General features: G+C 26.0%; 1 protein-coding gene across 1 annotated transcript in view; it reads left to right on the top strand.

The window, feature by feature from the left end:
• Nucleotides 1-13,420, top strand: part of LOC100199352 (uncharacterized) — a 39,674-nt gene that overhangs the window by 9,384 nt on the left and 16,870 nt on the right. The window contains exons 3-10 of the mRNA XM_065818381.1: nt 2,218-2,268; nt 7,464-7,581; nt 9,736-9,835; nt 10,209-10,264; nt 11,838-11,893; nt 11,995-12,120; nt 12,211-12,305; nt 12,376-12,472. Coding sequence (XP_065674453.1) covers nt 2,218-2,268; nt 7,464-7,581; nt 9,736-9,835; nt 10,209-10,264; nt 11,838-11,893; nt 11,995-12,120; nt 12,211-12,305; nt 12,376-12,472 — 699 coding nt within the window. The remainder of the gene's footprint in view (nt 1-2,217; nt 2,269-7,463; nt 7,582-9,735; nt 9,836-10,208; nt 10,265-11,837; nt 11,894-11,994; nt 12,121-12,210; nt 12,306-12,375; nt 12,473-13,420) is intronic.

Raw genomic sequence — 13,420 nt, 5'->3', positions numbered from 1 at the left:
CATTGAATTAGAAATATATCAAGAATCTGGTCAAGAGTCTTTTTTCAAAATTAAATTTGCTGATTCCAGTAAAATACAAATGATCAAAATAAGGGGTTAAATAAAATATGCTAATTGATAACTTTGTTATAAATGCAGCTTTTATTAATTAGTTATGTCTAATTTTTGCACCAAAAAGAAAATTGTGCTTGCAGTAATGAATAAACAACTGCTCAAGCCACAAGCATACCAGTAACAATTTTATAGATGTGTAATCCAACATCTCAACCACTGCCTTCTAGATTTGCACAAACAACATATAGCATCAGCATTAAAGTCAACTCAAACAACAAAGTCAAAGTTGTCTGCAATAATACCTTTGATATTGTTGTTGTTCCAGCTATTCAAATGGAAATTCAAAAAGGAGTTGAAAAATGCTCACCACAACTGTGCAATCAATGTTTTGTCATCCAACACACTGACATAAAAAAGTGTAGGTGTGCTGAGGTTTGAAAGAGAGTGTTTAAATAAACAATATTAAATAAACTGATGAGTAGTAATTAATCAAATAACAACAGCGACTCCAATTCAAAACAGGTTAACAATGCAAACAACAGTTTTTCATGTTGTCAAAACAAAATAATTTTTTTGTGGCCATATAATGGCGTTCGATCACACACCTTCCTGATCAAAATAGGTACTATTATATGTTATTATGCCAAATAGAAATACAAAAGTAAAAAAAAAATTGTGCTCTTTAAAACTATCAATCAATGGTTATGGTTACTAAGTCTGTACAGGAATGGAAGTTTTGAATTTCGGCCAGAACAAGAATTATATTTATGTTATTTTTTACCTTCAAGAGTGATAGTGAAAGCCTGCACCTCATCATTGTGGCTATATAATTTATATTTATAACCTATAATATATATAACCTATTTCATTAATTTGATTCTTGTTTCATTTATATCTAATATGTTGTTTTTATTTATTTCTTATAATTTTATTTATTAAAAGTTTTAACCTGCATCATATTTATATTTAAAATTATTTCTTTGTTTTATATTTTTCCATTTAGGTTAAAATTGAAATATTTACTGTTCATTATAATTCTAAATTTTAACTATTTATAATTTTTAACTATTTATAATTAAGTAACATTAAAAATGAGACTATTCTCAGAGGCAGGTAACATTTTTGATGAAAAAATAGCTAGTTTTTTGACCAAAACTGCATAGCAATTCTTTGCACCACAGTACTCCTAAATTTTCAGAAATCCCTGCATTTCAGAAATCCCTGCATTGATTATTGCAAATAAAATTGTGTTTGTTTAGAAGTTTGTATTTTTTTACCTATAGTTCTTACCTATAATTCCGTCCGGAACAGGAAAAACCTAAAAGTTACAAATTCCGGCCGGAATGGAGTTCTGGTACATCCCTCATGATGACTATTCTTGGACTACATGTATCAGCAAAAATAAAACATCAATTTTTTTTTACTTTTTTTTTTTAAATTAGTTTTTAAGGTGCTCTAAGAAGACCTAGCAGTCTTATCACAGAGCACCACGAAAGAGCTTTTAATCTGGAAGTTCATGCCTCTTCCTCTATTAATGTCACTTATCTTGTTAGAGCCAGCATCTAACTTTGAAACTCTTGGATCTGATCCAGAACTCTAACTACTGCACCACAGCTACTTTTCTTTAACAGTAATAAAATTTTTTTTTTTTTTAAATTCACCTCCCAAGGCCTAGAAGGCCCCTACAGACGAGGAGGCTACCTAATTGTGGTTATAACCCTATCTCAACTCAATAACTCCGAAACGCAAACCTTGACAAACAAGGCAGCTGCGCGGAGAAACAATTTAGTAATTAATAGTATTTCGGACATATTGCAATGAGTTGTAGAAATTTACAATTTAGTGTATTATTTTAGTTTTTATATATTTCATAATATCTTAGATTAAAAGTTAAGTTATATTGTGCAATAAAGTAAATTCTCCCTCTACTACTACCCCTCCCCCGCCCTCCTCCACTAGAGAGTCATAACTCTTCTAATCATTTTTTTTTACTTTTTTTTATTGATTATTATTAAGTTTCTATTTTAAATGATTATTTATTTTTTAGTTTAAATCAATAGTATTGAATAATATTAAAGCAGATGATAATCTTGTAAAACAGTTGCAGGTTTTAAGTCATGTTAAAAGTTGTTTAAAAAATGCTTATAAATTTTCTATTTGTAGATGTTGAAGAATCAAATAAAAAAAATAAAAAGAAGAAAAAAAAGAAACCTGGTTAGTATGTTTTTCCAATTTATCATCAACTCTTTTTTGGTTACTATATAAACATCAGTGGCATTGTCGATGAGTTTTATTTTCTTATATAACATTTAACATTTAAGTAAATCAAATTGTTGCAAACTTATAACAATATTTTATATTTAGTTTCTATAACACTTTAGTCAAATAATAACATAATATAAACATTATAAGTTGGTTTATCATTCTAAAATATTTAAACTTTAGCTTAAGACTACTGTTTAATAATAGTTCTAATTTGGAGTTTGTAGGATATTGTTGTTTGTCAGGTAATATTCTTTTTAGTCTGTATAAAAAACAATTATTATCCTTTTAAAATCCTTTTTAAATCTGATATTCTTTTAAATCTGTTTAAAAACAGTTTAGGAAACAAATTTTTTATAGAAAATTAAACTGATTAACTTATGATTAACCTTTAAAAACTCAAAAAAACAATCAAAAGGCAAAAGATGAGTCTTATTTCAAGAAACATTAGTTTCTGAAAATTTTAATATTTTCTTAGAATAAAATCTCTATAAGAGTTATCACTGGGTTTTTATCTCTTAATTGAAACTTCTAATACCAATATTAGAATTAGTAGTCTTTTTGAATTGAAACACACTTCTAATACCAGTATTTGCAGTGTTTCAGCACATGCTGCACTAAAAGATATGCATGTATGAGCACTTAATAAAGTTATGTATATTTGACACATAGGAGATATTACCTGACAGACAAGGATATATAGTTAATTTATATTTACAATAAACTTTAGGTTATCTGAACTGGCACTTATTTAAATATCCTGTATATTCGAAGTAATTTTCATTCCTTGTTAGTTTTCCTTAATAAATTTGTGCAAATATCCATCAGTTATTCGAACCTCTAGTTATTTCAAATTTTGTCAAAATGATTTTTTGCTCCCCTTTTCTTTCTTCAATTAAAGATACATTGTATTTCAAAATTTAACAAAAAATCAAACATGTTGTAGCGTAGTGCAGTAGAAATCTCAACATGGCATCTAAACAAAAGAAGACAGTCCTGACAATTATACAAAAATATCTTGCTCTTAAAGATTCACAAAAAAGTCTTTATAAAAAGAATGTTGTTAAAAGGTTTTGAGTTAATCAAAACATTTTAACTTTCTTTGTTAAGCATAAAGAAGACATAATCAGCAAGTATAAGTCTGGTCAATTTGGAGTAAAGCGACACAACAGTTTTGAAAAGCATGATTCTGTTGATAAAGCTGCATATAAATGGCTTATAAACCAGCGCACAAAATAAAAAATCGAAGATAGGCTAACACAGATTTGATGTCAACAGTTTTTATTGATCGGTCAATTAAAAGTTATTTTTTCAGTTCTAATTTTTTCTTATAACATTGTAAAAATAACGTTGTAAATAAAAAAAAATACATTGACTATAAAAGTATTACTATTGACATAATTTTTATTCAAATCATCATTTTTTTTTAACAAAAATTCACAATATAGTTTTATGGTAAATAACTAAACCCACAATTGCAACTGGTTGAAATAATGTTATTCTGAAATAGTTCATGTGCGTTTTTTAATAAGAGTTTTGATTTAAAAAAGTTTTGATTAAAAAAAGGAAGTTTATCAAGATAACATTAAATTAATTTTAGATTTTTAATATTTTTAAACATTTAACTTTTAATTAACTTTAAATTTTAATTTTTTAGATAATATAAATAAATTTTGATAAAATTATCAACTAAAAATTTTAATTGTAAAAGTTTTTGTAACTTATTACCTCTTAATACTTAACAATGCACAAAGACTTTTTTATAAAATTACTAATGCTAATCGCTTTTTTATAACTCATTAAAAAATGCGTTAATGATAACTATAGTTATTTAAATTGCTAATTGCAGGTTAATTATGTTCATTGATTGCTAAGCAGTTACGTTCATTGATTGCTAAGCAATTATGCTCATTGATTGCTAAGCAATTACATTCATTGATTGCTAAGCAATTACGTTCATTGATTGCTAAGCAATTACGTTCATTGATTGCTAAGCAATTACGTTCATTGATTGCTAAGCAATTACGTTCATTGATTGCTAAGCAATTATGTTCATTGATTGCTAAGCAGGTTAACTATGTTCATTGATTGCTAAACAGATTAGTTACGTTCATTGATTGCTAAGCAGGTTAATTACGTTCATTGATTGCTAAGCAGGTTAATTATGTTATGGTTAGTTATGTTAGATTTGTTACATTAGATTAATTACATTCATTAATTGCAATGACTTCACAAATGTTGGCAAAATTTTAAAAGATTTTTTTTTTTTTTAACTATTTAAAGAAGAATGTTTTAAACTAAGAACAGAATAATAATAAAATGAAAACTTTAATCATTTCACTGTGAAATGAAACTAAAGATGCACAAAAAATAAGGATATAGCTTATTTCATAAAATACGCATCAATGAAATAAATTAATAGTAGCTTATCATAAACAAAATTTTAAACAATTTTTTAGGGTTGTCATTGTTGTATGAATACAATGTGTAAATGTAGATGTAGGAATGTTGTAGAATGTAGCTGGTTTTTTTGTGTTATTATTGCCATTTCTAACTTCTTCAATGCTGACTTTTCTCTCTGCGTTTTTGTTGTTGTGTGATCTTACCATACTTAACTTGTCTGGTAAAAAACTATATTTGAAAAGGTTAAGGCTAGAACAAAATAACATTAATATTTATTAGTTTCTACTTAAATAGTACACACTATGTGGAGTAAATTAACTTACAAGGAATATTTTATCAAAGCTTTTTAAGTAATACATTAAAAAAACATTAATATTCATATGAATGGGGGAACTTGGTTCCCCCATTATGCTGAGGTAACTGGATCCAATTCTAGTCCTAATACCCCTGAGCCACTAACCCCATTTTTTAAAAAGTGTTACTAAAATGCTTTAGAAATATTACACCTCAAATTTTAGACAATATTTAAAAAATAATTTTAGACATGAGAGTGATTGTATAAGTTAAAAACCATTGTTCTTCAGAGCTGCCAACCATTTAAAGTAAAATAATCATCTGTTTTATGGAAAAAGCAGATAATCTTGTTAACCCTTACCTAGTTAACCAGATGATTGACCATAGACAGACCATAGACTCTACTGATCTTAACCTCTGTTGCACTTAAAATATTTTTTTACTTTTAAAATAAGACTTTTAGCTAATCAAAATATTTTTATATATTTATAAATCTTTTTATAAAACATGTATTACACCTCAAACAACAAGTATAAACCACCTAAAATAACACCATGTGTTTTTTTATTAATGTTGATACATTTTACAACCCATTCCTAAGGCTTCAATCATTTGTTCATTACATCAATATATGGATAAAATTGATGGTTTCCAAGAAAATTTTCCATGACAAAAACAAAAGTATTTAAAGCCTGCAACCTGCCCTTAAGAGTGTATTTCTTTGCATGTTTAAGGGCCAGTAAAAACACCAGCTTAAATTTGTGTCTAAACTGCTCCAAACCTCTCCTTAAGAAATTGAAAAGCCTTTGGACTCAAATTTTTTTACAAAAATCTACATTAATCATATGTGAAAAGGTGGCAGATAGATTTTTAGTGGGTCAACAAGGGGTTGATGTAAATTGTTCTTGCCTGCAACAAACTCAAATCGAGGAGGCTGTTCCTTTACTTCATAGTGAACCTTATTATCTCAATGGTCCCAGAGGCGTAAAAAACACATGTGCCTAGTGTAACCTATCTGCATTCCCAGAAATAGTGCAACTATCTCAGGATCTCTATAAATATTCCAGGCATATTTGTTGTAATTTATTACTTTGAGTATTGCTGCCATGGATTCATACATATCTTTAATTCCTGTTAAATTCATGGATTCATACATACCTTTAATTCCTTTAATTCTTGTTACTATATTTAGGCAATTGTAGTTCCTTTAATTGCCTAAATGTAGTAAGACAACTTTAAGGGATCTCTTTATAGAATCTATAAAAAATCTCCTATCAACAATTGAATGCTTAAAGCCAAGCTCATGAAACATGTATTACACTGGTCAACAAGTATAAACCGCCTAAGATAAAGCGATGTGTTTTTTATTAATGTTGATACATTTCACAACCCATTCCTAAGGCTTCAATCAAACAGACCATAAATATCTGTTCGAAAACATATAATATCTTCCTTGGCATAAAATGTGGACAGTGTTGCATTTCTAGTTCTGAAATGACTCACATTGGTTTCAGGCAGTAAAAGATTCCACTGCTGAAGGTGGGAGCCCAAAACCTTTAGATTTTCTTAGGATAGTTAAAGGTATCTTACATGTTGGTTAAAATTGGTTTAGTGAATCCTGCTGCAGAAAAACAATCGGACACATGATAGGTTGGTTTAACCCACTTCAATCTGAAAAGAAAAAAAGGCAACATTAAATATACATTAACAAGCAATCTTATGATTAAAAAACTGCACATGATAGAATAATTCTGTTTCTGGATTTGAAATCTGTTCATCAAGCTTTGTTTATATAAGTAAAAATAATTATAAGGGGATTTTTTTGTTGTTGTTGTCTGGTGTTATGTATTTATCTTTTTTTTCTGTTTTTTTTTTCTGATAGTGTTAATAAATATTATTTATTATAAGCTTATATTTTTTTATATTTTGTATAGTTTCACTTTTATATTTGTCATTTTTTTTATATTTACTTTACATTTTATATATATATATATATATATATATATATATATATATATATATATATATATATATATATATATAGTGTTTTATATATATATATATATATATTTTATATATATATATATATATATATATATATATAAAACTCTTAATTAACTTTTTTCTTCAACTTAAAGTTTCACCATTGCTGGATCATCAGGAAGAGTTCTCTTCTTGATGATCCAGCAATGGTGAACTTCAAGTTGAAGAAAAAAGTTAGATAAGTGTTTTTTACTAATTTATTATTGCTCTGTTCATTAAGAACATTAAGCACTCTATTTGTAAAATGCACTAACATAGTTTACATATATATATATATATATATATATATATATATATATACATATATATATATATATATATATATATATATATATATATATATATATATATATATATATATATATATATATATATATATATATATATATTATATATATGTATTTTAGCCAATACCATATCATCTGAAAAGAAGAGTGTCCAAACTAATCCACCAAGTATACCTATAACACAGTTGTTTCCATGTGAAGATTACCCAATCGGAGAAATACAAAACTATAAAGATGAGTATGTATTGTTTTTAAATTAAAAATTATTTGATATTTAGTGAGATTTCTATTTGAAATTTTAATAACTAAAACTTTTGACGAAAGTATGAATTATCTTTTTTTAAATTATTTTAATGAAATTAGTTCTCTAGTTAATATTTATTATTAACTACAGAACTAATTTCATTAAAATAACTTAAAAAAAGATAATTCATACTTTGTGATTACATTAAAATTTAATTGATTTTACCATGAAAATTAATTATTCCTTAAAAAAGGTTAAATTGTTTATATTTGTTTAGAGATTTCTAAAACTTTAGTTGTTAAATTTTCATAACACAGAAAACTTTTAAACTGAATTGAATTTTGTTGCTCTCAGGTTAGATTTATGTTTTTAGGTAAACACACCCAAACAATTTTATACAGTTATAATTTTTGAAGTCTAAAATATTTTTGTATGAAATTTAAAATTTATTCATAAATTTTAAATTTAATTAAGTAAAGTAAAAAAAAATTAGTACAGTAAAAAAAAATTATATTTTATAAATTTGTTGCTTTTATGTTTGTGTTAGACAGTAAAAATGTTAGTGGTTTTTTGTTCTCAATTCATTACATTCTTTTCCAAACCATCCTTATTCAAAAATACAAATGTAGTTATTCAGGTATAAAAGTATAAATGTTTTTAAGTATAAAGAGAAAAAATCTTTAAAAAATCCAGCACAAATATTACAATATTGCACACAAAAAAAAGATTAAGAGATTATAGAAGTAGAGAATGGTATTAGGAGTAAGTAAATATCGAATGCAATAAAGTCAGAGTTAGCAAACACTAACTCTGCAATCGGTTGTATATGTCATTTCCATTTATAAATAGTTACATTGAGGGGTTAGTGTTAAAGAATAATCTAAAAAGACATAAAGTAGAATAAGTAAAAGTAAAAGTGCTGACAGTCTTTATCAAAATATGCGGTAGTGGTGTAGTGGTAAAGCGCTCGCTTCATAAGCGAGAGGTTCCGAGTTCAACCCACACCACGTCCCTGGTAGTGCCGCGTTCAACTTGTTTCTCCTCGCAGCGGCCTTGTTCGTCAAGGTTCGTGTTTCGGAGTTGAAGAGTTGAGAGAGGGTTATAACCACTGTTAAGTAGCCTCCTCATCTGTAGTGGCCTTCTCGGCCTTAGGGAGGTGAATAACAAAAAAAAAAACAAAAAAAAAACATTGATTTGTTAAGAGCAATAGCCCTTGCCTCATCGCTTTTATCTATAGCCAGTCAGAACTTTTCAGTTATATTGGTTAACAAGTCAGCAGAAGAATAAAAGAAATAAAATCCACATTTTCAGAGAGCAAGTTATTAGACTAAAGATGAGATACAAGAAGTTAATTAAAGATTCTAAACTAATAATAGTTAAAAAACTGAGTAAAAATTAATAGTAAGATGACTGATAAGGCAGAGTGTCCAAGCGATCTACCAAGTTCTAATAATGGAATCACAGCTACCATTTTCCAGCAGACAGGAGAAAAAAATCAGTTAAGCACTTATTTAATAGTTTAGAGAGCAATAATGTTAATTTTAGAAAACATTTTTGTAATTCTGTGACAGTTGTAAGACTGTAACAGGATTTTATTAATATCTCATTTTATTTATATTTAATTCTAAATTTTTTAGTATCATTATTTTTTTTAATCTTATTGTTGTATCTTGTGTATGTGATTTATTTTTATTTAAGATTTATAGAATAAGATTTATATTTCTAAGTTTAAAGTTTTATAATGCTAAAATTTGGAAAGAAAAAAGTTTTATAAAGGGTTATGTGTTAAGGTGTTTACTTGTCCTTAAAAACTTGACCTTCAAAGGGGTATTCTTAATCTTAAAAATGTAAACTTGACCTTAAAAAGGCTCAAAATTCTTAAATTACTATTTTAGTGTTTTTTTATTTTATTTTTTGGAAATAATTTTATGTAGTTGAATTTCCATTATTGCACAGTTTCTTCTTTTTCCAATATTGTACTATACAAGTATATATTATTATTATTATTATTATTATTATTATTATTATTATTATTATTATTATTATTAATGGTATGTTTGCTTGACAGAATATGACAACTAAGTTGAATTAAATTAGTTTAGGGTGGCTTGATTAATGTAAATTTATGATAAAGATTTTAAATTTTAGTAATCTTTGGCGAGTTACAAGTGAGGAGAAAAGAGCTATTGACAGAATGAATGAAAACATTTACAAAGAAGCTCGTTTGGCAGCTGAAGCTCATCGACAGGTTTTTTTTAATTATAGTCATGTGGTTTTTAACTAAATCATGTAAATTTTAGAACTCAAATAAAAAAGTTAGCTGAGGTATATTTAAGAGGTACATACTTTACAAGATATTAAATAAGTATTTAGCATGTTTTTAAAATCTTTTTTTAAATAATGAATTACAAAAGCAAAAATAATAATTGTGGTCACACAGAGTTAGACATCCTGTGGTCACACAGAATTGGGCTTAGGATCTTCTGTATGAAATAACATTTTTATAAATATGTTTATATTTGCAAATTACAATTTACAAAAATAGAAAATTTAATAAAATTCCTAAAAGAATGAATAGTTATGAATAGATTTTTTTTTAAAGTTTTTATGAACTTGTCTAGGTTAGAAAATATGTGCAAAGTTTCATCAAACCTGGTATGAAAATGATTGATATATGGTGAGTTAATATTTGTTTTTTTTTTTAAAGGAAACATAATCATAAGAACATCATAATTTAGTATTTAAAAAACTGCAGTTTTTTCTGTATCTACTAACCCCTATTTCTAACTCTACTCTTTGTATGAATTCAATTTTTGGTGTTTTGGTCAATAGTTACCATAGTAATTGTAATGTATTTTTAAAGATTTGAATATTAGGGCAGTTTAAGCAGTACAATTTTTAAAAATTTGAATATTTGGGCAGTTTAGGCAGTACAATTTTTTATTTTTTTAATTTATATTTTTTAATACGGTTTTAATGCCACCTCTGAGCAAGTTTTGTAACATCGCTAAGGAAGGAGACATGAAGTTCCTTTCAAATGCCATTCTGCTGTGTTTTGTGTTAAAACCGTAAGGACTTTCTTGGGGCACCTAAAATTAAAAAAACTTTCTTTTCATGATTTATTTTACATGAATAGAGCTCTCAATAAACAAAGGGTATGCAACCATGTAAATCTGGCTTAGTTTAAATTTTTTTTTTTTCTTTTCTTAAAAAAGAATATATGTGAAAAATAAAATAAAACTCAAACTCAAATTTAAAATTGTTTTATTTTACATTTTTAATTCCATTTGAAATAAGTTTATAAACTTTTATCATTTGAAACATTTTGTTTAAAGTTTTGAAAATCCCATAAAGTAACAAATTGATTCTAATGATTATCTAATAAATGAACAAATATTTAAATTATCAAAGAGTATTATATCTAATATTTTTTAATTGTCTAAGTATGTATTTTTTTCAACAAGTTGCAAGAAAAAAAGCCTGTTTAATAAACAACTTCGCCTTTTAAAAATTATAATTTTTAATTTTTTCATACTCTGATTAAGAAAAAAAGAATGAGATTAAAAGATTTTAACATATTCATTTAGAAGAAAAATAAAGAAAAATGTGGAAAAATGCTTTCTACCATAAAAACATAAAAAATATTTATATGAATATAAAAAGAGTTATAAATAGTTGATATTCATTTCAGTTTTCACAACTCTATTAAGTTGATGTTTGTTCAATACAAGCTTCTTAAAGCCAACAAAAACTTGTTGATATTCATTTCAGTTTTCACAACTCTATTAAGTTGATGTTTGTTCAATACAAGCTTCTTAAAGCCAACAAAAACTTTAGGCATGTGCAAATGTAAAAAAGTAATGCTTCTTGCAAATGCTGTCTGTTAGTGTAACACTTGACATGTTTAAGCACAATAAGAAGTGTATTGTTTATTCTTTCACAAAAATCTTTGTAAAAAACTTTTTAAGTATTATTGTTAAAGAATGTGTATTACAAAGCATTATTTTTTATTTAGCTCAAATTACTGTAACTATTGCTGATTTTATATAAATGAACTATGAACTTTTGAAACAACAGTTTATATATAATTTTAAATGATTAATGTTAAATATTGAATTAATTTTTTTGTTACAAAAATTTAAATGTCTTTTATCATTTAATAAAAATATAAAAATTTTTAATAAAATTGTGTTTTTAATGTGAAAACAATTATATATTTGTTGTTATTTTTTACTTTGTTTATAACATAGTGAAACTTTGGAATCCACTAGTCGCAAATTGATAAATGAAAAAGGACTAGAAGCAGGTTTTAGATGAAATTCTATATTTCATTTTATCATTAGTTTGGAAATTAGTGTTATTTGCATTTTTACATTATTTAGAGATTTATGAGTTATTTGTGTTTAGGACTTGCTTTTCCAACTGGTTGTTCATTGAATTATTGTGCTGCACATTATACTCCCAATGCTGGTGATGAAACTGTTCTTCAGTATGATGATGTATGCAAAATTGATTTTGGGACACATATAAATGGTATAATGGCATTATCTTTTTATATTTTTTGTGTCTGTAAATGATATCTTTATAGATTTTCAGTATCAACCAACAATTTTTTTAATTTAGGTAGAATTATTGATTGTGCATTTACAGTTGCGTTTAATCCAAGATATGATAATTTACTAAAAGCAGTCAAAGAAGCCACAAATACTGGGATTAAGGTAACAGATAATAAACAATAATAAAAATTTTATTTATATAATATTTTTTTTTAAATGTTATTATTTTTAGGAAGCAGGAATAGATGTAAGATTATGCGATATAGGAGAAGCCATTCAAGAAGTAATGGAGTCTTATGAAGTTGAACTTGATGGAAAAACATATCAAGGTAATTAGTTGGTAATTTGTGATTAACTATATATTTTGGTATAGAAAGATTTTTCTATTTATCTAATGAAAAAATAATGTTGCTTTAACTGAAAATTGGTAGAATAATTATCATTTACAATGGTATCCATGGTAATGGTATCTAAATTTAATCAGCCAAACTCACAGAAGCAAAGCAGATAATCATGTAGTTTAAGTCATGAAAGTTATTTAAAAGCCAAGTAGATAATTATGCTATTTAAACAAAAAATTTATTTAAATTCAAAACATTTACAACAATAGTTTAAATCACTAAAGTTAAATAGTTTATATATTATAGTAGTTTTGAAATAAAGGGTTTTTTTTGTCCCAAGAGAATCAATAGTTAAAATATGCAATGTTTTTTAAACAATGAAATTTTTTTTAAATACAATGAAATTTTTATTAATGGACTGAGACTAAAAACAAAAACTGTTTTTTATTGAATGGATATGGAACGATAAAGTGGGGTCTACCAACCAGCTAAGCTGGTCCTCTGCTTATTTTAATTCTATTGAAACAACTTCACTAATACTGTAATAGCACAAAGTATTTGATCTTATCAGAAAAAATAACTTTGTAAAAATCAAGTGTCATTTTGTTACTTCTTTTTTCACTCTTCTATTTTTCAGATTTATCTGTAGCTAGCACGAATTGCAGAAGGTAAAAATTCTTTATTAAAATAATAGTTCTCAATAAAGTAATTCTAGCATACATTTTATTACAAAAATCAGAGAAAATCAGTGCTTTTTATTCCAGAATTATAGTGATTTATAATTCAGAATTATTCTAGTTGTAAACCTGTAAAAGTAAAAACACTCTAGATTGATAACCAGTCATTCTTACAGTTGTCTTTTCAACAGGCCTTGCAATTGCACAAACAGAAAGACTGTCTTACTAAAAATACTTTTTGGGCGAAAAATTTACAAAA

This window comes from Hydra vulgaris, chromosome 14 (assembly GCF_038396675.1).
Source record: "Hydra vulgaris chromosome 14, alternate assembly HydraT2T_AEP".
Lineage (NCBI taxonomy): Eukaryota > Metazoa > Cnidaria > Hydrozoa > Anthoathecata > Hydridae > Hydra > Hydra vulgaris.
This window is presented reverse-complemented; position numbering and strand designations above follow the sequence as displayed.